This window comes from Pundamilia nyererei, unplaced genomic scaffold (genome assembly GCF_000239375.1).
Source record: "Pundamilia nyererei isolate P.nyererei 1_Seehausen unplaced genomic scaffold, PunNye1.0 scaffold00029, whole genome shotgun sequence".
In the NCBI taxonomy this organism is placed as follows: Eukaryota; Metazoa; Chordata; class Actinopteri; order Cichliformes; family Cichlidae; genus Pundamilia; species Pundamilia nyererei.
Window position 1 is genome coordinate 1,318,061 of NW_005187430.1, and position 27,662 is coordinate 1,345,722.

The window sequence follows — 27,662 nt, forward strand, 5'->3', positions numbered from 1 at the left end:
TTTTTGTTAAGTTGCCTAATAATTCTGCACAGTAATAGTCACCTGCACACACAGATATCCCCCTAAAATAGCTAAAACTACAAACAAACTAAAAGCTACTTCCAAAAACATTCAGCTTTGATATTAATGAGTTTTTTGGGTTCATTGAGAACATGGTTGTTGTTCAATAATACAATTACTCCTCAAAAATACAACTTGCCTAATAATTCTGCACTCCCTGTACACTCGAGGTTTCCTTGGGTTCAATACTGTGACACGATCTCTTTCTGAACTCATCACATGCGGAAGCCTGGTTATAGCCTCTTGGTATCATAGTTTAATGCACTGATTAAGTTCAAGCATCATTTTTCACTATACAAAATTGTGTATACAAAATACAAAATTAATTTAGTCACAGTGTGTATTTTCCCCTAAACCACAACCTTTTCCAGTTCTAAACAAGTAGCACTGATGCCTAAACCTAAAGAGTGCGTAAAAGCAAGACCAAAAAGGCAGTGAAGTGAAAAACCCAAACCTAGGAAACCGTGATCTTTTGCTTAACAGATTTGCAACTTACACCAACTGTCCTGCCTCCTTAGAAGAAAAAGCTGTAATGGAAGTTTTTTCTCAAACAGGACCAGTACTGGGTGTGTGTATGGTGTATGGTGTGTAATGTGCACCAGTATACTGGGTGTTTACTGGTGCCTCGAGGCACCAGTAGTGGTGACTACGTGCAGGATACAGAAACGATTGCATGAAAACCAACTACAAACTAGTTTAAAAATGAAACAAACTCTTCAGCTGGCTGTTGTTCTTTTAAAAAGCGACAACACTGATAAAGAGGGGAACTAGCAAGGTTGCAGAGATGGTAAAAAAAATCGCGTACTCATTTGCATAAAGAAATAGAAGACTTAAAAACAGCACAAACAGGCTAATTCAGCGATGAAATGAATTGAATGATCACTGCGGGAAAGGAAAGCTCTTAGCTGATGAATCCTAATGAAATCTGACTGATAGTAATTATGCTGATGTTGTTCTGTGGACCTTAACCTTTTAACTAAAAAACTGAGAAGTCTGCAAATCCCCCTTCCATTAACGCCAGAGGGAAGAGAGAAGGATGAAGCAGGGGAGCAGAGAGGATAAGAAGAAGCGCTAAGAGCAGAAGGCATAGAGGAGGGGAAGACAGGAAAGATATTTGCAGGAGGAAAGGAAGAACAAATGAAGAGAGAAAGGAGAACAGGGGATGGAGGACAGGTGAGAAGGTGAGGAAGATGGCGAGAAAAGGATAACTGGGAGAGAGGGAACATGGAAGAAGAAAACACAAGAGAATGGGGGAGGATAACATAGGTGGAAATGAAGTGCACTGGAGAGGAGATGAGCATTGGATGAGAAATAACAAATAGAAATAGAGTACAGAAAGATTAAGTGAAAAAAACTAAAAGAAAGGTGTGGAAAGAAGTGTAGCAAAAAATAAAGCAGGCAAAAAAAAGGAAAAGAATGCAAATACGAGTGTGTAGTGAAGAAAAGTAAGAGGAAGGATAAGGAGGATAAAGGGAAAAGGGAGGAGGAGAGGGCAGGTCACACATATCAACACCTGGCATGTCTGTCCAGCCTCAGAAATGGAAATGAAAGAAACACATACTGGCCTCATTACATTCATGCCCATTGAGGGGCTTGGACTAATACTTGGAGTAGAGAGGTAAAGTCAAGTATCAAGGCCCCGTATAATGTCCTGAGATAGCACATCAGGCTAATACATGGAGCACTAACCTGCTTCGCTGTCGCAGTCTTCGCTTCCTGCTGCGAGCTCCTCCGTCCTCTCCTCCCCTTCTCCTCTGACTTCACCCACTGAGTATCCACCTCCCCTTGCCTCTCCCCCTCTCCCCTATCTGCTTCTCTCATCGCCAAGCAGTTAATTTTGGGATTAATACGCGTGGCGGTGGTGGCTGGCTCTTTTGAGGGATTTGTAGCGGAGCTGCAGACACTTATCTTGGTCATTACGGCGCCCATATTGGATTCAAGCGTTTTAGTATCTGCCAAACATTCGGCTGCGGAGGAGTCTATCGGGGCGACACGCGCCCGGGGATTAAGATAAGGAGGCCCCTCATTACGACTTCTCTCCTCCTGCGGCGTGCTGACACTCGCAGCGGCCGCGACTTCTCCTCCAGCAACATCACAGAGGAGGTACGGGTGCTCACCTCGTTTCTCTTCCTCTGTGCCGGAGGACACAGGAAGAGGAAGAAGAGAGGAAAGGTAGTCTTTTGGTTTGGAGCCAGGCCCCTGGAGGGAGGTGGCGTCGCTTGTTGAGGGTGGTGAGGTGGAACATGAGCTGTAACAAGGCTCCAGGAAAGTAGAGGAAGAGCTCTGTGTGTCCTCTGCTGGACTTGTTCTTTGGAAATATAGTTGATCCTGGTTTTTCGCCAGTACTGTCTGCTTAGAGAGAGACAGGTAACCCAGACTGTCATCTGCTGGAGAATTGGACCCGTCGTCGGACGTAGACTGAAAATTGTTGTTTAAGCAAGACAGCGAAGGTACGCTGTCATTCATTTCATAGCCAAATGACAGGGGGGACTCAAAATTCTCCTTCAGAAAGAAGTGCCATGGTTTCTTGGTGAGAACCATGCTGTAGCAGAGAGGCGGGCCTAGATAAACCTCCTCTGTACAGGCTTCAAACAGAGTCACCTCTTCCCTGATGTCAGGGCTGGGGGGCAGAGACAGAGAGGGGTTAGTTTGCTCTTCATGGGTACCATCAGCGGCACAGTAAGTTTCACTGTCAGCAGACTTTAGATCAAGAGTGCAGACTTTGTTTTTGGTTCCGAGGCCGGGAGACGCTGAAATTTGCTGTCTGGTGCTTGTGAACAGCTCAGGGCTCGGGCTGTGGAGGCCTTGCGTTGGCGTGACGTATGACGGGATGCTGTAGGGTGCTGGGGTGGAGCTCTTGTCCTCTGTGCACTGACTGACCTCGCCGCAGTCGCTGTCATGGGAAGAGAGAGACAGGTAGGAGTAGAAGTCTCCCTTCTTAAGGTGGAGGGGCCTGTGGGAGTGTTCGAGCACCTGAAGGGAGAGGAAGGAGAAGTTTTTGTGTTGCCTTTTGTTGTCTGCTCGTAAGGTTTGGAATTAAGGATAAAATGTGCTTCACTTATAGTAGAGCTCTGTCAGCTGACTGTATGAGTTCCTTTTGTTTAAATGATGCTGATTTGGTTTAAAATTTTATTTGATTGTGGGCAAAAATGATAACAAATAGAATCAACTGCTAAATATTCATTTAGATTCTGAACACGAAGGATAGAAATAAGAATAACCTTTAGCGCTTTTATCAATAGCATCTTATTTGTTTTGAAATGACTTTTTTGTAATGTTATTTTGTATTATTTCTAATTTAAGATACCTACCATAATTACTAAACCATCAAATCTTGATTTACATATTCATATTTTACACTCAGGCACTTTTTGCATGGGGGGAAGTAAAACTTTTCTGCCTGATTTCTTTTTTCCTTTCAGAAATAACATGAAGACTGAAAACTGATTAGCTTTTAGATTACTTCACTTGCAAAAGATACCAAAGAAATTAGTCATTAAATCTGAAAAGTTATGATCTGTGATGCGATTTATTGAATTAGTCCAATTCAGTGAACCAATCGACTGAGATAACTTTTGATACTTTTGGATTAATTTGTCCAACAAATATACAGAATATACAAAGTCAAACAGGACCTCGGATGCTGCAGCTCAGAAATAATTTGATTCGTTTAGTGTTAAAGTTTTCAGCCACACCAAATAATTTTTGAGTTCTGTTTGAAATCGTTTTTATTTTCATGTTGCAGTGCAATATGTGCATATGCCTATCATTAATAATACTCTACCTTGTCTCTGATCTGTGCTAATGATGCAGAACCTTGGTCTGGAATGGACCCATTGGTCTCAGTCTGGCTCGGTTCCTCAGTCTGGTTCTCTTTGCTTTTCAGGGCCAGTGAGGTCATGTCAATAATCTCCATCACAAAATCATGCACGTTCTCCTTCTTGCTTTCTTCTATACAAGGTGGATGGAGGGAAGAGGGGCAGGGAAGGTGCTTGCAGCAGGAGGAGTGAGAGTTGTGCCCTTTTTTGGGGAGCAAGGACGAATCTTTGTCTCTGACTTCCCTCCTCGTCTCCTCTGTCACAAAAGATGAGAATCTGAACTTTTCCTGAATGGTGATGGCCTTCCTTCTGCTGGCTACCGACCTGCTGTTGTGCAAAGCATCGTGGGATTTGCAGTCCTCCACTGGGGAGAGGGATGGAGGAGAAGGGAGGGAGGAGCTGTGGCAGGGCAACTCTCCCCGAAGCTGTCCCACCAAAGAGGAAGCACGTTTGGATGGGAAAGGGAGCAGCTCACAGGATGGGGACTCCTTTGTCTCGCTTGATTCTGTTATCACTACCAAGTTGCTAATATCTTGAACCAGCTCTCCTGTTTTGGCAAACACGTACGAATCCCTTAGAGACTCTCCGTTCTTGGTGAACATGCTGGACTCCTCTCGGAGGAGCTCATCATCTTCATCCCTCCCTTTTAGACAGCTCTGGTCCACATTTCCATTCTCCACATCATCCACAAACTGGCTAATGTAGCTTCTTGTCGCGTTCCTCCTATTCTCCTCCTCCTCCTCCTCCATTCCCCTCTTGCCTGTTTTTACTTTATTGTTGCCACCATCACTGTTGGCATCTAATAATTTTGAAGCTGAGTGGTTTAAAAAACACTCCTTAATCTGAGGGGACAGGTTGGCTCCACACTGAAGCTCATCATGGAGGCCTGTTTCTGTTTTAGAGAAAGAGGAAGTGGAGGCACGAGGAGATCGGATCCAATTTTGGAGCTCTCTTTTCATGTACTCAAGCCCCAGCACATAAGAGCCCTCCATTTCTTCTTCATCATCATCCTCAACATCCTCGTGACCTGAGGATGCGCCACTCAGCCGCTCTCCTTCTTCATCCTCTTCGTCCCGAACGCCGAGCTCCTCCTCTGTGAGGGTGAGCGTGGAGGAAGACAGGAGGTCGCTGTCATCCTCATCTTCATCCGTGCAGGCTGATGTGCAAGAGACGTTCACAACCATGCTCAAACTGGTTGCGTCAGCTTCATCCAGGCCTTGTGCTCCTCTGCTCCTACCGTGGCAGCGCTTCCTAGAAGAGTTTGCATTGGGTGCCACTGTGGGATCCAGCAAGAGGTGCCTCTGATTTCTGAGCATGACAAAATCTTCAGAGCCTAGCGATGAGTCCTCAGTGCTACTCAGCTCTGTTAGGGATGCTGTTGCTGAACTCTCGTTGATCAGCGATGGAGGTCCTTTCCACAAAGAGCATGAAATCCCAGATAGCGGGGCGTGTCGACCACCAAGAGAGGGGGAGGCAGGGAGGGGGCACCTCTGCGGGGAGCTGCCCCGAAGCGTCATGTCAGAAACACTCCGGGTCATTTTTGCCCCAAGAGGACTCTGGATGTTCTCCAGACGTTTCAAGAGATCAAGGGTTCTTCGGCTAAGCTCTCCAGGGGACGGTTCCCCTTGCACAGTTTCAGTGTTGTTTTCTTTTCTTTGTTGGCCTCCATCATATCCACTTCTCTGCTCCTTCTCCAGCTCTCCGAGACTGGCAAGGCTACCTCCAGTTCCTTCATCAATACTGCGAAATGGGACTAGGCCAGTCTCCAGAGAGGCGCTACGATGCAGTGGGTCTTTGGAGGGGAATAACTCCACACCTGGAGCCAGAAGGGACTCTAGAGAGGAGCCCTGAGATAAAACTGGACTTGATGCCCGGCGGCTGAGGACAGGAGGAGTTTCCAAACCATGGTACTGTTGAGTGGTGAAGTCAGTGAGATCACTGTGGGACAAGAAAGACTTTGAGAAGTCAACAGCAAGTCCCCCCACCTCAAAATCAGAGTCAGAATCCGCAGGTGTCAGGATGCCACGTCCGTTAATTAGGATTTCAACAGCCTCCCCACCTCCCCTCCTGTGTCTCCTCTTCTTCTCCTCCTCTCTGTTTCTTTTGGTTTCGCTCCTCCTCGACCTCTTCTCCTGCTCACTTTCCTCCTCCTCTTCTTTACCCACACCTTTTTCCTCTCCTGGGATTTCAAAGTTGGCTATTGTTGTCTCTGTGTCTCCTGTGTCACTAACAATCCCGCTTTCGCACTCAGACCGACGACTGTTTGAGGACTGGCCGCTCCCTCTTCCACCCTCACTCTCTCCATCTCGGCATCTTCTTGACATCAAACCTCCCAGGAGATCTGGGAGGGATTCGATGGAAGAGAAGGAGGAATCCTTACTCAAGCTCTTCTGCAGCACTTGCTGTTTCCTTTTTCCTGACTTGGTTTTTTGCAATAAGGATGAAGTGTGAGGAAACTGAGGCTGTCTGTATAATTCAATATTGTGGAGGCTATATACTTGGTAGACATTATTGTTGTTAGGGGGTGAGGTTTGGGAGGTCATATTGTGCTGAACCTCCACTGATGATCCACCTCTAGTATTCGACATAATCTCAGTACACTCAGTAGCGGGGACAGGTGTTCTACTCGTGTCAGGGGGGTTTTCATTGGGCAGAACAGCTTCAGAAGGCAGATTTGGTTCTGTGGGGAGGTTTTGTGTAAGGTCAGGTTCTGGTATAGCTTGTGGCTCTGCTTCTGTGATTGTCATATCTGTTTCATCCCATTCCCATGAATCATCCTGCACTGGTGCTACTGGACCAGCTGACACTGGGCTGATTTGGTGAAGGTCCACCAAACCTGGTTCCAAAAAGTTCCCAGGAACCTGCAGACAAAATGAAAGGAAGCACAAGACAACATTTGTAACTGGTCAGTGAGGTTTTAGAGAAATTCACTCAGATGCAGAAATCAAGAAGCTGTGTTATGTTTCTTAATAAAGTTCGCAATCAGACACAACATACAACATGATGGAGAAAGGAAAACAAACAAGTAACTTAGTCCAAAGACAACAACCAAAAAGCCAGGCAAATAAGGAAAATAAGAAACACGTGTACTCAATTAAACCCCCAAACAATGGAGGGGAAATATTTCAAATTATAGAATTTTATTCATGCCAAATATATCATTGCATCAGTGTTTTCACAGCTCAAATACAGGAAGGCAACAAATCCATTTTGAACTTCTGAAAACTCATCCTGCCCTTAACACTCAATTTCAGACAACTCTTTGCTCTGTGTGATGACACAGAGAAGGGTACACCGAACACGGGCATCTCAAGCACACAGCTTTGGCTGTGAGCACAGCAGCCGCACTCACCTGCTGTTCAAAGCTTATTTACAAGGTGCAACCAATCAGAAGAAATGTGGCTTAAAAGGAAGGATTAAAATGTGATGTTTTATACATTTACTCCCTTACATGGATAAAAATTTAATTTTAAAGGTAGAATCTCCTAGTTTCTAAAAATACGCATAGCTAAAATACCATAAGTGGTTCTCCAGTGACCTTGTTGGTGTTAAAAGGTTAAATAAATCTTAACACATAAAAATGAATAAAAGACTGTTTCATTAATTGTTGGATGCTGTGAACTCCATCTTCAGAATGTTGGGTTTTTTGCAATTACTGAGTCCTAAATCCATGAACTTGGCGCAAATGTCATTTAACCTGTGGAGCACTCGCCCCGATTACATGTTGTTTGAATAACACCTAGGAAATTTCAAAGAGAGCTTAAAGACATACAGTGTTGCTTTCCTTTAAGAAAAGGGGTTCTCAGTTATGATTCAAAGCACATAAATGTTTTAAGTTGTGCTATCAAACACGATGGGAATATAAGTCGTGTCATTTTGGATGTTGTATCTTGTTTTGGCACAAAACTCTTTAAAAAGACGCGTCGCTAATCCCGCGTCCCTCCTGAGAACGCCGTCTCGACTCAGGCCTCTGCTTGAAAGAGACACACTGACACTCTGACAGAACATGTTCTGTGATCATTTTAAAAAAAAAGGAGTGAAATCAGCCCACCCCAAAGCAATTGCTCATAAATCTCAACACAAATTATTCCACTCTGGAACAAAGCGATGAATTATTCAAAAACGACTTCTGAGAGAAAGAGCACCAGGCTGAAAACCCCAAAGTAAATACGTAATCAAAAGCCTTCAGAAAGCTCGGCTGTCTAAAAATATGCTTAGACACAGGAATTCTTCTCTTCCACAGACATAATTATACAAATTGCTCCGCGTCTCGTTAACAAGAGAGGGGGGTAATTCGTATTAGCCATTCATAGCCTATTAATCTAATAAACTAGTTGGCTCTGCGTGCGTGTGCGAGTGAGTGTGTGTGGATATGTCTCTGTATAATGAATTTCTATTAGATTTGTGTTTATTCCCCTTGTGCTGATAAGGGAGATGGGGGTAATGACTGAACTGGGTTTTGCCACTGTAGACGCATTCAAAAACACATTCAGCGCTGAGAGGAAAGGCTATCAATCAGCCTAATCCAATCAAATCGGGGATTTGATGACCCACGAAAACCTTGTACATAATTTATATCTGTAATTCATCTCATTTCTATAATTTTACAACAGTTTATAGCTGGATTGTGGGTATTTATATGACTATCGGTGTCCAGCACTCACAGTATCCTTAAAAACATATTTCTTAAAGCAGCAAATTACTGTAAAGTGTTGCTGGGAACCTGGCAGAGTGAGAGATTGCAAACCAAGCATCAATAACCAGTCAAACATTACAAATACTTGCACAACATGACAAGGTTGTCCTCTTTAATCGCTCCCATTTCTCATGACTTGTATTTTCAGCTCAGTTCAGATTTAGTTTCAACATTTAGCTTTTGGCTACTTGTCTGTTTTAATACTATATGTGTGCTGTTTCTCAGGAGCAAAATGTAAGTTCAGAAACTGTATTACAATAAAAACACCGTCCCATCTACAACAAAGCCAAGACACCAAATTGCCAGAGGCTAAAACTGAAGACATTTTCTGTACATTTCTATTTTATTTTTATTAATTTTGGAAGTAAAAAAAAAAGTAAGTAAGTTCTGTTTGTTATTATTTATTCAAAAGGATTTTAATTTTATGCTACATATGTGTGTCAGACTGAATCTTTTCACAAATTTACCCAATCAAAATGTATTTATTTCCTCATCTTTCTTCTTATATTAGTATTTTTTCAAGCTGTATTTGAATTATTCACAGGAAATATTCTCCTCTTATATTCATCAAGGTCATTTTAGCTTTAAAAACGAAAAGGGTAAAGCAAATAAAAATAACACTGGATAATGTCCAAAATGAAATGACATGAAACATATTCAGAGGTGAAAACATTGACAGACTTGTAAACAAACCCAATGAAATGGATGCAAATACATCCAGGCAACACTAAGCTTAAGCCTAAACAAATCAATACACTACCACACCACAAAACTTTGAAGCTGTATAATCACATAAATTAAGATGTGCTTGTATTCAGTCTAAAGGCCAAATATGACAAACATCATACCGACCATTATTTTTTTCTACCTGTACGAATAAAAAATAAGACTTGAAATTGTGACATCAATAAAATAAATAAAATAAAAACTAGTTACTACAAACTGGCCAGTTTTTCAGCATTCCTTCCTGTGATTATATTTACATGAACACGATCAAACTGTTTACTGATGTAATTGTTGCCAGTGTTCAATATGTGTGTGTGTTGTGTTTTTCGGGGTGAAAACAGCAAACTTTTTCCCATTAGCTCTAGTTTGACTGCTCCCATTTGTTAGCATAGCATCTGCTGGAAGGCCCAAGGAGAGTAGAGCTATCTAGGAGTGTCTGGGTGATTATTCATGTGCCTGCGCTCCTCCTGGAGCTGCTGCTGCTGCTGCTTGAATCTCTGCTGGCTCTCTGCTGTACCGGTTGTCAAAGCACTCAGGGAGCCCAGCGTCACCGGTCTGATTCAAAATGAATAGAAGCGCACAGATAAATCACCTCTCCATGCAGAGTGGAGGAGCTGACAGGCTGCTTTGAATGTAATTGCAAACAGTGAGTGAAAACCTCCATATGTTGCTCATAACTCTGCTCGAAAATATTTCATAATTGTGAGAAAACTGTGCGGAAATATAATTTCCATATATCACATTAGATGCACAGGTATACTTTGTGAAATCTCATCCCCAAAACACCCTGCAGCTTTAATTTAGACTCATTTACATTAAATCAGAGATAAAACAGCATCTTTCATGTGCTTTCTGAGCGGCAGTACACACACATCTACCCGTGGAACATGCAGAGAAGAAATATGACTCATACTTCAACAACAAAAACCCTGTTAGAACAAAATCACATGTTCTGAGGGAAGAGGCATAAAATACAGTCCAACCTCCAAAGAAAAATGACAACAGTGGTAATTTCTGAAGAGGGTTAAAGGTTACGAGGTGTTTATCGAGGCCAAGGGTTCCAATGTCTTTGAGGTTCTTTACAAAGGGGAGGAAATCTTCCAAGAATGTCTCAAAATCCAAATGACATGGTTTTAACTAATCTTAGCAAAGTGGTTTTGATGACACCAAATGGGTCAAACGTATCTTCATGCTAGCCAATTATGTTTGGCTAAAAAGCAGTGAGAAAAGCATTTTTTACTACAGACTGATCTGACGTGTTACAATCATATCAGACTTGTGTTGGTTATGTATCTTGGCTTGTTTTGCCATCATGCGAGTAACCACATGTACAACGTCCAATCTTTTCCAAACAGTGGTGATGCCTTCACTTATGGTAAACTAAATGCTGGAGAAGCTCGATGGGAGAAGTTTGCCTTCTAACATGTGGCTGTTGTAGTATTATACGTAAGTGTTTTGCAGGTGACAGTTACATTAGTCTGTTTCATAGTCTTTTATACTGCCTCACAAGAGCTGCTAGCAACTGTGAAAGCATGTTGTTTCCGCTTGCTTGCAATGTGTTGCTTGCGCTCTCAACATTTCTGCCCGTGCACGCTCAACTCTTTCTGTAAACCGTTATATTTGTGCCACAAAACCAGCCAATCACAGACTTGGATGCAAAAAAATCTGATCGGCTGTTCTTGTCTCCAATCAGCTCGAAATGACGAAATGCAATATCCCAGAATGCATTTCGTCCAAAGCTCAAACGAGGCAGTGGCGGAGTTTGAAATATTACTCTTAATGGGTCACAAAAAGCGTGCCACTGCCTTGTTTGAGTGTGTGTGGATAATAGCAAACACTGAAATAAATTTTTTGCACGCAGCAATGAATTTTGTTCACTCAAATTTAGCTTTTCTTCGCTCAAAATAAATTTCTCCTCAAAATGCAACACTTGCAACTGCAATTTTTTTTTAACGTGCGCTCAAAATAGTGGCACAAAAATAACGCCATAGTAATCCACTCATCACCAAGCTTGATTGCCAAGAAATTCACCTTGTATTTTCATTTCAGTCCTCAAAGAATGAACTCTAATCTCCCCAAGCTTTCCTCTAGCATCCACTAACAACTTGTATTTTCTGTTGTGCTAAGACAGAGAAACACTGATGATTTTCATTTCTTCTGGAATGTTATAAAGGTTTTATCACTGAGGCTACAGTTAAGTTAAAGAAGAATAAAAGGTAAGATGAGATTGTGCACTATACACCTAAAAAACAGCTAGAAAAAAGTATAATACAGAAATATGTGTGAAAAGATGATTAGTAAAACAGAAATAGTGACTTTTCTCAGGAAGTAACGACTCTTTTGATGTTTTCTTTGATAAATAACATGGTTGGTTGTAAAGCACTAACATCAATTAATAGCTTTAGTAATAAAAATACACCAATTTCAGTTTACTTCAGCTGTTAAAAGAAACTCTACCACCAAACACAAGTTTCTCTTTGTCATTTGTGTGTTGGTACAATAACTTGCACAAGCTGATCTCCTTTCTCAGTCATTACACTGTACTTAAAATCTGCGCCACGCATTCCTGCAGTCATTTGCAAGCAGGCGAGCGGACTCATTTACACAAACCCTCTCTCAAAAATCCACACAGGGATGCGTGCACACGGAAACCAGAAGCGGACAGTCATTTTATCATGGGGCAGAAGTGTTCATTTATAAACTATACCACCCACATATATGCTTCTCTGGTTCATTCTCGGGTTTCCTCCCCTTCCCTTTTTTTTTGCTTCTCTCTTTCTCTTTATTCCTCTCTCATCTCCACTAGAAGTGAAATTACTCTCCAGCCAGCAGCGAGGTCAGAGTGTCTGGCCTCCGTTATTTGTCTTCTCCTCCTCTACAATATGTGTGTGTGTGTCCTTTGTGTGTGAATTTACAAAAGTGAGACAGAGAGAGAGAGAAAGGGAGAGTGTGACCTCCAGCAGCACATGTAAAGCCGAATTAGACAGATTCTCCATATTTTCGTTGTAAGTGATACAAAGTAAGAGTGCACTCAACTCTGACTCTTCAACACGATTAGAGAGTGTGGTCTTAATACAAACACAATACTGCGGCTCACTGATGAGTATGAAAGGGCAAAATAAATACAATTCAACTAGAAGCTTTTATCCATGCAACACGAGAAAAAGCATCGACAAATAACACATATTACAACATGTAACTGACAACAGTCGAAGGAAAATTCTATAAGTACAATGCATAAACTATCTATTAGATAAATTATAAGATCGTTAAAAGTGACAAGAAAAATATATGTTCTATAGATTGAAATAGACATGATGGTTCTGCAAGAGATTTTGTTTTGAATTCCACAGTATCCCCACAGATCAGAGTGCTGCACTGGGTACAGTTTAAACATGGAAAATTCCCACGTGGTAAGGTAAAGTCAGCTCCAATCAATACATCTCTCAGATTTTTGGCATATTTATCATCAAAGGTCAGAATATCTTTGAAAGAGTGACCTTATTAAATGGTCACTGGTGTTTAAAGAGGCATATTTTTATTTCTGTAGAAAGAAAGTATCACATTTTTAGACTGATTTTATGGAATGGTATTTATTTATTTATTCTTTGTTTGTTTTTATACCACACTTAGTAAATGATGAATAAGAACATTTTAGGAAAGAGTTAAATGATTTGAAAAGTCCATCCATTTGATTGCGCTTATCCTTTTCAGGGTCGCTGGAGCCTATCCCGGCTGTCTTACAGCAAGAGGCAGGGTACACCCTGGACAGGTCAAAAGTGTGTCGCAGGTCTAAGACATAAACAACCATTCGCACCTAGTGTTTTAATTAACCTAACCCCACTAGCTGCATGTCTTTGGACATTAGGAGGAAGCTGGAGTACCCACGAAAACACCGTGAAAGACCCTGGCCTGATGGTGGAATTGAACTCAGGACCTTCATGCTGTGAGGCAACAGTGCTAACCACTGTGCCGTTAAAACGGCAGGTCTAGTGCTATACCTTTATAGTATCCACATGGAAGTTTGTTTGTTTTTGTTCAGTTCAGTTTGATTAAATTTTGTTTATATATGTTTGTGCCAAATCACAACCTTACAATTATACAGAGAAAACCCCAACAACCACAGCACTCCCTATGAGCAAGCTTGGGGACAGTGAGAAGGAAAAACTCCCTGTTCTGCAGGAGGAAGACACCTCCAGGCATACCTGGCTGGTTGTGAGGATTCAGTTGCTATGAAGGCAGAAAAACGTCCATAAAGAACCAAATGGTTGTTTTCTACAAGCTTTTTAATGTTTTTTAATTGGTCATTTTAACATGGAAGTCTAAAGAGTGCCCTTCCTGCTTGGCCCCAGAAGGATTCACTTAGTTTGTGCTTAAATTCTAAACCAAAGGTGTGACACGGTGTGGTCTCTCTGTCCTCCTACACACTCCTGACCTCCTCTCCTTTTCCCCTCCCCTGCTTTACTTTCACCTTCCTTCTCTTCCTATTTTTTCTGAGCTGTTAGCACATGAATATCTGTCAGTTATTTTCCCCACTGTACGTTCCCTTCACATTGGCACGACACTTTGTGTTTCTGCTTGCAAGCACTAGTCTAACACAATAGTGCTTGAAGCTTAACAGCTTTTTATGCTTACGTAAGTGTGACTGTGCATGTGTCTCCCTGCCAAACCCTTCACCTTGTATCCAAATGCCCCCCTCCTTCTGCCTCTATATTCATCACTATTAGAGATCCATAACGCTTCCATTCTGCTGTAGCTCCCTGCCTTCAGCTGAAGAAAGCACTCAGCTTTTTGATCTGCCCAAGCAGCTCAGCTGTGGACGGCTCCCTCATGAATGAATTTTCGCTGAACACCAATGGCACAAGCTGCTTCCTCAGACAAGATGCCCATGTGCTGAGCTGTCATACTGCAGCGTTAAACCATCGCTGTGATAAGTGAGCACTTGAAACATGGAACCTGAAACGCATCATCAGCTACAGATTTCTTTTTGCCGATGTGCCGTCATGGTGCCAGACATGCGTGGTTTTCTAATATGCAAACTGTCAAAGTGTTAAAATCTCATTTGTTTCTTTTGTTTGTCGAGCAGGTGTCAGATGAAACATTGCTTCCGTGACACTGATCACACTGGAAAACTAACAGATTAGCTTTTATCAACTGGAAGCTTCAGGAAGGCTTCGCTGATATAGAATGGACTTGGCACATAAAGGTTCAGCATAGGCAGACTTTTAAAATGCAGGATATCCACAGAGACTTTTGCCTCTCATAGTGGCTCGGCTTCAGGGTGGGGATAGTTTTGTTCAGTACAGACCATTGTTACATCCTGTAGACTACAGGGGATTTCAAAAAGTAACTTAACATGTTAAAAAAAAGTCAACAAAGTCTTCGTTGCCTGTGCTCCACTTCTTCACTCCAGTTTCATGAAATTTGGCGGGGTAGTTTCTGGGATAACATATCTCCACCACCTATATTCCTAATGATTTAGTAATCCTCTGACCTTTCCTCTAGTCAGGTTCTGATGAGACTTAGCTTTTCTTGTTAAGACATTAATTAGTAAAAAACACAAAAATAATGCTATTTTCCGAGTAAAATTACAAGGCCTGAGAATAAACCCTCTGCAGACAACATGGGCATCTTTAGATCTTAAGAAACCTTTTACTAATAATATACTGACAACCCATAGAGAACATTATGTATGATCTGTTATATAAGTTTAATAATTCACAACAAGTTTTCCTGGGCATAAAAAACGTTTTAAAAATTCTAAGATTTTGAAAACAACTTTAGGCTGAGTTAGTAGCCAGAAAAACTACCACGTTCATTAAACTTTGTCCCAAATCTTAAGTTTTGTTTGACTACAGTGAAAGAAAAAACGAAATTTTCAAGCAAAATGATTTCTTACTCAGACTCAATTAGATTTTATTTACAAAGTTCCTAATCACATCAGCAGTTGCCTCAAGGTGTTTTACAGTAATACAGAGAAAACCCCGACCTGTAAGCAAACACTTGGCGACAGTGGGACAGAAAAAGTACCTTTTAACCTTTTGCTTCCTAGAGCATCAGAGAGCAACTTGGGGTTAGTATCTTGTCCAAGATTATTTGACATGCAGACTGGAGGAGCCACGGATCGAACCACTAACCCCAAATTGCTCTCCGATGCATCCATCGGAGTATGAATGTGTGTGAATGTATGAATGTAGTTAGGAAGCACTCAAAGTTTAGAAGAAAGTGTTTGTGTGATCGGGTCAATGTCGCATTTTGTATAAAGCGCTTTGAGTACTCTGGGAGAGTAGAAAAGCGCTATATAGAATGAGTCCATTTACCATTTAGATGACCTGCTCTACCTCCTGAGCTACAACCACCCCAAAAAAGAATCGTCCAAATACTCTCCAGCTGCTTGGCTTCATGCCTTCCTTATTTACAGACCAGTACATTAAACTAACTAAGGAACAAGAAGTTGTGAGCTATAAGAGAAACTTCATTTGACTGCCTACTCGAAATACCCAGAAGTGGTAGGTGGGCATCAGGCACATGCGACAGTAACAGCTCACCATCAATGTGAGTTACTGTAACATAACTGAAATATGTGTCAATTCAAATGATCTTGTGTTTTGGTTATGCACATTTCAAATTATCTTAAGTAGAACAAGAGAAATAAAAGACTGAAGAAAGAAAATGAGAAAATTCAGAAAAATTTAGTTTTGTTGCAATTTAATAGCAGTGAGTTATCAGTATAGCAAAAAAAAACATGGCTCGAATCTTGAGGGAAATCCACCAGTCAAAGAAGCAAAAACAGATGTTTGCCAGAATTGTCACAGAGTATGAAATTAAAAGAAAAAGGTTAAGATAATCTATATTTTTTTCAAAACTAGCGCGGGATCTGTGAAAGCCATCAGAAATTGTGACTTATTTTTAAAAGTTGATCACAAACTCCAGTCCAGGCACTGAAATCCTCCTTAGTGCGTCTTTCATTTTACTTCTACACAGAGCCTTAGAGAAAATGTTGTTATCTAAGCACAGCCAAACTGTTAGACACCTTAATAACATTCATTTTGTTCCACAGTTTTGCCTGGGGGGGTTGGAGTGTGCGTATGTTTGACACGGGAGGAGGAGTGTGTGCGTGTGCATGTGTGTGTGTGTGTGTGCGTGCGTGTGTGTTTGTGTGTGTGTGCATGTGGGAGGGGGAGGAGGGGGTTACCTAAGGAAAAAATAAAAACAGCTTTGTTCAGCAGTTGATGCTTATTTCACAAAATATTATGACACTGTCTCGGGTTATAAAAATTATTCCATAACCAAAACACCGCGGCTTCAATCGCGGCACCATCTGTCTTTCACGGCACATTTTAGCATCAAATCAAACGCTGACATGCTCACTGAGTGTAACAGCGCGTCAGCTGACTGCCTGCAGTGTAGAATGAAGGATGTAAAGTGTAAATGTCAGAGCGCTCTAACCTGCTGCTCTCCCAGCTCTCTCTTCAGTCTGTTCTGCCACTGCAGCGCCTGCATCACGATCGCTTCCCACCTTCTCTCTAGGTTGATAGACAGCAGCTGCAGGGCCTCTCTGTGCTGCTCCGCATCAGGGCCCACCTCAGCCATGGGGCCCGACTGTTTTAGGGTGGGGATTAGATCGATTTATTGTAAGAATTGACAACAGAATTTATTCTTCTCAGGGTTTCAAAAGTCTAAAAATTATAAATATAAAATTTAACATTTCTAAAGTATATTTTGTGAGTTACATATAACTTGTGTCTTTTGCTGGTGAGGTGAATCCACAGTTCTTTTACATTGGCAGCCAACTTTCCATCATCTAAGTTGTGTTTTCCTTTACCCACCTGGCTCTGTTGTAGCAGCTTCTGGCACAGTTTCAGAACAGAGGAGACCCCACGCCGTCGGGCCTGAATGTCCGAACACAGGGGCTGGATGGCAACATGGAAGAGAAAGACGAGGAGAGTGAGGTCAGAAAACAACAACAAGAAATGCTGAGCGTCAGCTCATTAGTTCAAACTTCTTCTAGAGGTTGGAAAATCATATTGTGGTTTGTTTCAGTCCCATACCAACATTTTTTATTACAGTAGTTGTTTGTTTAAGGTCTAAAATATTCAATTTTTTTCCTGCTACCTTTTTAGATTTAAAAAAATCTGAGTTGCTCTGACAACCCCTAAAGATTCCTGCCAAAAGAAAAAGACAAATCATATGCGTCCTCTTTCATGCAACACTATGCTCTCTTAATTATTTATTTATTTAAATAAATATATTTAAATAAATATATATTTATTTACATTTTTTTGTTAGTACTTCTTACTTTACTGTAACATGTTTATGGTTAAAAGTATGTCAAGAAGCACGTAAAGTACAATTTATGTGCTTCAACGAGGCTCGACTCAATGTACTGCGCAGGATAATTAGCTGTACTTTTCTGGTTTAAATGATCATAAACTGTTGGTTTCTTTTACAGACTTACTGTCATTGCCCCTGATCCCTCCATCTTTCTTGTACAATGTTACCAATGTCCCGAATTTTCATTAATACTAACACAGGGAGAAATTATGGACACGATTATGAAAACAACACCCTAAACATTAAAGAATTATTCATTTCTCTAACAATAAAAGATCAAGAAAGAAGACCTACATTCGCTGCACTTCACTGTAGTTAAATTCTGGTCATTCATTACAGTTTATTAGCATAAAGTCAAATTCAGCACACAGATCCTTGATCAGCAGCAACAGTGCATAAAATAAATGACAACAGCCAATATTCCCCCTCTCTGCTTCCCTCCCGGCTTCTGTCTAATAAATGCAAAAAAAGAGAAAAAAAAAGAAACAAGGATTGGCAGTGCCTATTATAAATCACTATATGCTGATGAGTTTCCACACTCAAAGGTCAGTGTGTGTGTGTGTTTGCATGTTTCAGTGTTTACTCGTGCAGGCCTGTGCATAAAGTTTGTGTAGCAGTGGGTGTATGTGCAAACATATGCATATATTTCTGTGTGTGAGACAGCGAATAGAGGGGACAGCCTTACTCCTCTGCGGCAGGGACCAAGCACGTCCAAGCCCCAAACTATTTATGCTAATCCTGCCTGCTCGCTGAAAAGCACTTCCTTTACATTTTCTTTACATTTTTCCAATAAATATTAAACACTATTACAATGAAATGGGATTCTCTCTCTCCCTCCAACTCTCTCTCGCTCTCTCTTTCTTGCGTGCGCACACATTCACACTTTGCCTCGTTCTCACACACACTCAACACTTCTTCTCCCGTCTTTCATCTCCTCTTTCCCGCTCTCTTCAGTTTAGCATATTTGTGGCTTGCCTGGTTGTCTAAACAGAAGATGGGGATGCAGAATACAGCAGACAGGATCAAGAGGACAAGCCAAGTGTGTGTTTGCGTGTGTGTCTGTGGGGTGGCAGATAAATTTATTCCAAACAGGAGGTGTGTATTACATTGAGGGAGGAGGCTCTAAACAATGAAACGACTGAGTGATACTCGTTCCGCGCCAAATAAGTGCAGCGGACAGCACGGAGGAAGCACAGAAAGACGTATTAAACTAGATTGGGGCCGGAAGAACACTTTGAAAACCAAATATGCTGATTGAGAAATGTTTTCAAAATGAGCTTTTTAGCATGTGAGAAACTTCTCTATATCACTCGTTGGGCAGTGAAGACCAGTCCAGTGCGAGATCTTTCTGCTCCACAGAAAACCAGCTGTGTGCTTCCTGATGGATTACGACAGGTGTACAACTTATTGCCATCCACAAACAAATTTAACAGGCTAACAGACCCATTTTTGAGCTGTCTACTCAACCGTGTCTTGCAAACTCATTTGCTTCAATACTTAATCAATACAGTCATGTACAAAGACTGTGTAATGATTCACTGTATATCCCAATGTAACTGTGCCCTAAGGTTTAGTAATAGACTTTAAATCTAGTTTCTTTTATTAGGCTTCTGATAAGTGTCTAGTGCACAGCAGAACCATGGATAAACCATTATAGTACAGACCAGGGGTTTTCAACTAGGGAAACAAATGTCTCGTGAGGGTACTGCTACAGAAGAATAGCGCTATGGGAAAAGTGTGAATTCATTATTAAATTTTAAAAATTGATATTAAATACAATTGACGGCTGACATATCAGGCCAAGAGTAAGACTCAGTAAAGACAAAAATAACTGATTAAAAGTTGAAATACAGCTGCTAGCTAAAGTTCAGAACAGGAAATTGTAAATAGTTTTTGTAAAAGCACCATTTCAAATCACAGTGGGCATTCTGCTTTGTCATCTCATATCTGACTAAAACTTTCACATTCCAGATGAAAAACTAAATATGTAGAATACTTTTTAACATTAAATTCGACTATACTAGTTTGATTCAACTTTCATGCTGGGTTGAGCAAATATGTTAAGTTGTAACCCAAAACCAAAAATATCAGTGGACTGTCTAATCTGAATAGAAGCAAATTCTGGAGAATTATAATGAAAAGAAAATTACTTAGTTAAATCTATGCAAATATTTTGTTTTCGAGAACCACATTGTAACCATGCACATTGTCCTGGAGGTCTTAAACATGGAACAATGTAGCATTTTTATATATAATGCCCCCCATAAAGTTTGGGGAAACACTTTGTTCCCCCTCTGCTTCTTAATGTAAAATTCTAAATAAAAAAAAATCAGACATGATTAAATTTCAAAAGACTTTAAAATTCATTTGCATGCATTTCAGTTGCACAATGTAGAAATTAGAACACTTTTTATACCTTGTCCCACCCTTCAGGGCACCACTTCAGTATTTCACGAGTTTTCAATGCCTTTTAGTATTATTTAAACTTAACCTGAATTATCAGTCTGGAAATGGTAGATAGAGTACATCTCGAAAATGGGAAACTGGTGGGTGTTTAGCAGAAAATGCTCTAAAAACTTGATAATCTGAGATTAAAAGACCTGTTTAACAATAGATAGCACAGTATAGATAAACTGTTAGCTAACAGTTGCTAAGTATAAAGAAATGAATAGCTGTTAAGTGTGTATTAATTGAGATAACTAAAAATCTGTTTGAAAACATTTGGGGGACGTTGGTGTAGTTACCAACAGAGCACTGATGCTGTCTCCAACAGTGTTAGCTGCTTGGTTCTATAATACTTTAAGAATATTTGCCTTGTTAATTAAATGATGAAGAGCCTTGTAGGCAGGACTAATGTGAGTGCGATCTGCTTTTGTTAAACACAAGAATATAATGATCCAAAAACTATGAAGAAAAAACTAACAAAAATAAGCCCTTTCCTCCCCGCATGACATGAAATTAAGTAAAAAGATTCAGGTCTCAAGAAAAACATGACTTCATGTAGAAGAAAACTATATGTGGGTACCAGGAAAAGTAGACACAACTTCACTGTTTGTCAGTGCAAGTGCAACAAACTTCTCTTTGAGAGAATTTATGGTAAAGGTTATGAGTTTTCACAAAGGGAGTTTACTCTTTTTGTCTATATTAAAAACACCTTTAAAAACACATTAACATGGATATGAGTGGTATACCAACAGTTGCATTACTTGTGAAAGTCACAAGTGTTATGCTCGCAGATTGGTAAGCTTTACAGAGCAAAACTCTGTTCTTTGTGAATTCATTTCCATACAGAAAGGAAAAAAAGAGGGATTCCTACGTTTCTATTGTTTCTGCACTGCTGGTTTTTATGCACTGATCCCCCCCTCTCTCACTCTCTTTTTCTCTGGACCGGTCTAGCCTGGCTGGGTCCGTATTGACTCAGAGGGCTCTACAGACACAGTTGGACAAATATTTGCTAAAAAGCTTTTCTTCAAAAATACATGGGAAGCCATAGAGTGGCTGCGGAGAAAGAGATGGAGAATGTAGAGGGGAGGTTGAGATGGACAGAAAAGCCAAAAGCAAGTGTGAGATAGGTCGACAAAGAGGTGAAGGCAAAAACGAGGGAAATGTGCAAAAGCGTGAAGACTGAGAGAAAAGACTAGTGAGACTAGTGAGGGAATAGAAAAGACAAAACAAAGGTAATCGTAAACAAAGGCAGGAAATTTGCTCTTTTGGGAAATGATGACTCTATGGTGATACCCCTCAGCCTTTTAGTAAACATGCCTATGGTATCAATTTCAAAAACTTTGCCTTTTTCTCAAGTTATCACATTCACAAGATTTTCAGAAAACTTACGCTGACCTTGAGGTCGAGGTCACTGAGATTCGAGCTCGTCTACGATTTTTGGTATCAATTTAAAAATCCTACATCGCCACCGTAAGTTTTCGCATTCACATGATTTTCAGAAAACCTGATCGTGGACCTATGACCTTTAGGTCAAGGTCAGTGAGATTTGAACTCATCCAAGATTTTTAGCAGATGAACCTACGGCACTAATTTGAAAATCCTACGCGACTTCCTTCTTCAGTGATTGCAGTCACAAGACTTTCAGAAAACTTGACCTCTGACCTCAGTCTTGTGGTTGAAGTCATTGAGATTATAGTAGATACGCCTATAATATCAAGTTAAAGCTCCTACATTGCTTCGGTCTCCTGTTGTGCCATTTGCAAAAAACTTTGTGATTCTGTTGACCTGCTTTTCCATAACTGTCACAAGTTAGACCAGGAAATCAGTGTTGAGTGTGTCCAGTTGTTGCCCCTTTTTTTGCCTCTTTTTTTTTAATGGGACTTTTAATGACGATTTGTGGCCAAGTGTGAAGCTGCTAGGATGTGAGTCAGCACCACTAATTGTTCACATGCTGGCCTCAGAAAGGTAAACTAGTTTACCTAAACTGGTGATAAAGCTTTAAAATATTATAAAATATTAACACACTATATTATATTCAAAACATACGCCTTTTAATCAGTTTAAGTTGAAGGACATAGATCAAGGGTGTCATATATAAGGCCCTGGGGGCAGAATTGGCCTGGCAATTCTGTAAAATGTAAAATTGCCTAAAGAAATCTCTTCCAGTTGAGTAATTTGTCCTATACAAGAATATATACTGGAGTTTGTTTAACATACACCAAACATGTGCGGTGTGAAAGCATTTTAAGTATCAGGAAATCTTACTTGTGGGTGAGCATAAGATGAAGTGAGAGAACTACTGAAGTAAACTAGCACTGTGTCAACACCAGTGCTGGCACTGTATGAGACTGTTATGGTTCAAATGGAGCAAAAGAGACACTCTTGATTTAATGAGTACTTCACCAACACAAGACCTAATTAGAAATGAGAAAACAGAGATTTAGAAAATAAGTGGACAAAATTAGCATCCTTGGCGAGGCTTCTGGCTCGTCCAGGTTGCCAAAGAGAAGAATTCATGAGGTTTCAGAGGAACCTCTAAGTCCTTCGTGTTGAACAGGTTGTGGTCCTTCAGTCTCTGATCGGGAATTGTCCGTTTCACAGCCTTCTCGAGCGTCAGACCAAGAGAAGCTGTTAATGGCTTGTGTAGATCTCTCCAGATTGTCATATTCAAAGCTGACCAGCAGAAGAGACACTCAAAAGACAAATGATTTCACTATCTCCTCATTTGCTTTCTCTCTGTCTCTCTCTCCCTCCCTTCATGTATCTCTGTCACTCAACATTTTCTTTCAGGAAGAGTGACCGGCTCACGATAAACAAAAGGAAAAGGATCTGCTCTCCTCTTTCTATAATTCCCCCGTCACCCTCTTCCTCTCTCACTCCTTGGCTTTCTCAAGCTTGATCTCTCACTCTCCCCTACTCCATCCTGCTCTATCTCTCTCATTCTTTAAATCTCCTTCTCCTAAAAACAAAATCCTCTTAACTCTCCGCCACCTCCTCATCTCCACAATCTAATTACCAAGACCTGCCGTGAGGAGAGGGATGCAGGGAGGTGTGAGAGAGGGAGAAAAAGCAAAAGACAGAGAGAGGAGAGTGGAGGTTGTTACTGTGGTTGCTATGTCAGTGTTTCACGAGTGGAAAGCACTTTGAAACAGAGGTGAGACAGAGACATAAGAATAGAAGTGGGTAAGATGTGTCATTTTCTGAATATAGAGTCTTTAAAAAGCCATCATTCTTGGATTAAAATAAACAGGATTCATTAGTGTTGGGGCTTTTCCACCAAATCCTTTTCTGCGATTTCACAAATGAAGGTTACACCAAAAAATCTCTTCAAAACAATAAGCAACAGAACTGAACCTATATAAAACAATACATACACTGTCTATCGGAAAACCTGTTTTGAATACTAGACAGTAAATCTAATGACATATTTAACAGTGTCTTTCAATACCTGAGCGTTTTTTGTATTTTGCTGTTTGCCAAAAAATTACTACAGCCTGACAAATACGGAGGGACGGATGAGATAAACTGTGATGTGAACACGAGAAACATTAATAAAACTCGAACTTGTGGACTTCTCAAACTTACTGGATTATTTCTCATCAGCACCCGAAGAAACAAGCACCGTTTACCACAAGTGTTCAAACTGTTGGTCATGCAATCTATCCATCCACCCATTCTCTGCCTCTTATCTTTGGGGGCTGGAGTCTATCCCAGCTGTCTTAGGGCGAGAGGCAGGGTACACCCTGGACTAGGGATGGGTACCGGTGTCATGGCACCGGTTCTGACATAAACGGTAGTAACCAGACCGAAAAGCAGCGCACATTTCGGTGCTTTATTTCGGTGCTTTTTTTTCCTGAGCTGTGATACACTTTAGATTCTAGCCAATCATTTTACGTTTCCGAGAATAGTAGGCGGGACCAGGTACGTACGTTCTGTTAGAGCAGAGCTACAGATTAAAAATGTCCAAGGCAAAGCGGTCAAAAGTCTGGTTGTACTTCATAGCAAAAGATGCAAACTCAGCAGCAACAAGTGCTTTAAGCTGATACTGTGATACTGTCAAAGGAGGTAACACCTCGAATCCGATGAAACACCTGGCGACGCATAGCGTTTTTTTTAAAAGCCGAGAAATGCGCCGTATTTGATAGCTTGCTGCGAGACCTCACACTGTGCACGTCGGGTGGGTTGCCAGTTATCGGACCCGGAGCAACATCCCCCAAAAACCCGAAGAATAGAGTCCTGGCCCCTAGCCCTGCCAGTGTAGCAGAAATGATGAGGATGATGATGGCAGCAGCCGTTCTTCTCTGCGTGAGTAGCTTCATGTTGTTCGAGTGTAATTTACGTTGAGTAGGCTAACCACGTTATTACATTAATGCATGTAAGGTGAACTAGCAAACATCATCATAGCTACATGCGGCTGTCCTCTTGTTTGATGGCAGATACTCCCTTCACCCTGGCTAAAAAGGCTAAAATGACCAAAGAAAAAGTGGAAAACAGTTAAACATGAGAGGTTTTTGGACAAAGTTTGTGTTTTTTCCATTGTTTAAGCACTGCTTCCAGCCAAGAGTGATACCATATATGCCCCATAGCTGCAGAAAAGGCACACATTGTTATCTTTTTACAAAAAAACCCAGCTGAACATGAGAGGTTTTTGGACAAAGTTTGTGTTCTCCATTCTTTAAGCACCGGTTCGAGCACCGTTTAAGCACCGGCACCGTTTCAAAAGTACCGATTTGGCACCGGTATCGGATAAAACCTAAACGATACCCATCCCTACCCTGGACAGGTCGCCAGTCTGTCGCAGGGCCAACACATAGACACAGACAACCAGTCGCACTCACATTCACACCTATGGGCAATTTAGAGTTTCCTATTAACCTATTCCTAGTAACTGCATGTCTTTGGACCGTGGGAGCAAGCCGGAGTACCCGGGGACTCTCAAGACCTTCTTGCTGTGAGGCAACAGTGCTAACCACTGTGCTGACCCGATCTAATTCAAAGTAAATGTTGTGTAAAACACCAAACGTGAAGATCACCAGTTTAAAAAAAAACAAAGGAAAGAAAACAAAGTCAGATAGCCACAGCGAGGGTAACCAGAAATAGAAAGAACAAAAAGAAAATGTAATAAAAAAAGAAAGACAACTACATAAAGGCATAATGAACAAGAAAAACAAATGAGAGACAACGCGGAGAGCAGACAAGGGCAAACTGTAAAGGATTCTGAGACAGAAATGAAGAGAGCGATGCACAGAGAGAGGGAAGGAGAATTTTGGCTGCTTGCGTGATGACCCAGCGGATATTTCAATCAATTACCATTAATTAGAAATCTCTGATTAATTCTATTTGTTGATTAAGTCAATTAAAACCACAAGCACTCGTTATCGCACAACGAGCCTAATGAATTCCTGTCGACAATTTGTTCCCACACACATATTCCCTCTGCTGCTGCTAATACCGCCTAAAGCTACCCAAACTTTGTTGTTTGCATACTCTTTCCCATCTTTCTCCTCTTTTCTCTTCAACTCTCTCTCCTCATCTGACATTTGTCTTCTTCTTTCTCCTCCCTCTTTCTCATCCTCTTCTTTGTCTCTCTTCATCTTTGTTACAGTTTCATTTCGTCTATATGTCTAATTGAATTCATACAAAGACTAACGTTACAGAGCAAGCACACTCGGCTCCGTCGGTTCGTTGAAGAGCACCTTGACAGACGTCATTATGCAGAAAGCCCGTCCTTCAGGGTTTGGAGGCTGAAACAAGGATAGGAAACATCTATCCTGGTGTGTTGGTTGGGACTGGAGAATCAGTGTACATGGTTGCAGAACAAATCCACAACCTTGCTAGATTTTTTTTTTTTACGAGAAGTTAGATTATTGTTCTGGAGTTTTGGTTAATACCAGTGGATGGAATAAACATCAAGAAGTAGGGTTATATCATCTTGGATCACGTATTGGTTTAGAGTGGGCAGTGTTTCGGTTTTGTTGGATCAGCTCCATCATCTCTTACCTCCCGAAGTACAAGATGTCAAAATTGTCACAAAATGTTAAAAATGGCCAAAGTTAAGAATTATTTTTTAAGACAACATTTGACATTTTATTTGATTGTGCAATGGTTGTAATCAGAAAGGGACAAAACATCTCAGGTACACTGATCAATATCAGCAGACAATATTTAAATATAAAAACTTGTTCCCAGTGCCGTACAACATCACTTCCAATGTCATTAACGTTAACTCAAACTAAACTAAAAAGTAGATCTGAAAAACATTTCAGTTAACAAAAAGCAGGGAACGTTGTTGCTGTGAGGCGACCACAGTCACCGTAGTTTTGTATTTTCTAATTAGTTCATTTTGACATTTTGCTTTTAATTCAGTTTAGTTTCTGTTAATTTACAGGGTGACTTTTCTTGTTTCAAAATGTTTAATTAAGTTTACCTTGTATTACCTTCAGTGCTAGTTTGTACTTTTTTACTTTCATGTATTGACTGATTGATAATACTTTATGTACCCTGAGGGAAATTGTTTCTAATCTGGTTTTCCTAATCTTGAACCATTTCAAGATTAGGAAAACCAGTATAGGCATTACAATAAATAATGGTCAGTTTTAATTTTTTGTTTTAGATAATTCAAACCTAGTTTGGGTTTTTAATTTAGTTGTAGGCCTTAATAACCTTGATCTGAATAAATAGTCTCAGTAGTCTCAATAGTATCTCAGTTTATTACTGTCAATGACAGCAATGTTTGAGACATTTTGAGTTTTACTTTTATTATTCTAGATGTTTACATAAGAACTAAACATGTCTGACTCTATAATACACAAAAGACTTCAGTATAAATTTGTCACACCTGAGACAATTTGTTGGGTGTGTAGCTAACAGCCGAGCTGTACTGAAACCATGAAAAGAGACAGCTGCCTAGATTACGTTCATCTACTTTCATATGAATAGACATGAGGATTATTTGCCAAGATTAGATTACTGGATAGATTACTGATGCTCACTGTGTATTGACCGCAATGAACGTAGTAATAACTACAGATGCTGCCACTTAAAATAGGCGGCTCATCAGTGACGGGATCATGACGGCTTCCCGAATGAATTCTGATCGATTGCCGGCCGATGGGTGGCCGTAATGATATCCCCCGCCGAAGACTAGGATGATGTAATGATGAGTAGTAACACCGCTAAGCGTCATTGAGTTAAACCAGTAGTAATGTCTTGTGTATCCACCAGGGGGAGCAGTGTGGAGGCAAATTTATTTATTTACAAGTTTGCCTCAATATATAATTATACTTTTAAAATTTGTTCAGTGATTCTATAATTATGACAGAATCAGCATGTATATAATATATTGGTATCGATACATGTTTGCAGCAAATACAATCCAGGTTGTGCACATCAAACAAGCCAGCCAGTGATAATTATTGCTGACTTGTGTATCTGAACATAAAATCTTAAAATGATTCATTCACTGCACTGCTAATGTTGTCATATAAAATCGGAAATTTGAACACGCTTTGATTGAACTAAAATATGTGCGTGTGCGTGTATTCATATCTCTGTGGGGACAAAAAAATTGGAAGTTTATTATA

The 27,662-nt window shown here is 40.7% G+C and overlaps 1 protein-coding gene across 1 annotated transcript in view; it reads right to left on the minus strand.

Annotated features, from left to right (window-relative positions):
- akap6 (A kinase (PRKA) anchor protein 6) overlaps nucleotides 1-27,662 on the minus strand; it is a 211,856-nt gene that overhangs the window by 7,400 nt on the left and 176,794 nt on the right. Inside the window, exons 18-21 of the mRNA XM_005728572.1 lie at nucleotides 17,130-17,213; nucleotides 16,750-16,902; nucleotides 3,845-6,739; nucleotides 1,750-3,033 (exon numbers count right to left, since the gene is read on the minus strand). Coding sequence (XP_005728629.1) covers nucleotides 1,750-3,033; nucleotides 3,845-6,739; nucleotides 16,750-16,902; nucleotides 17,130-17,213 — 4,416 coding nt within the window. The remainder of the gene's footprint in view (nucleotides 1-1,749; nucleotides 3,034-3,844; nucleotides 6,740-16,749; nucleotides 16,903-17,129; nucleotides 17,214-27,662) is intronic.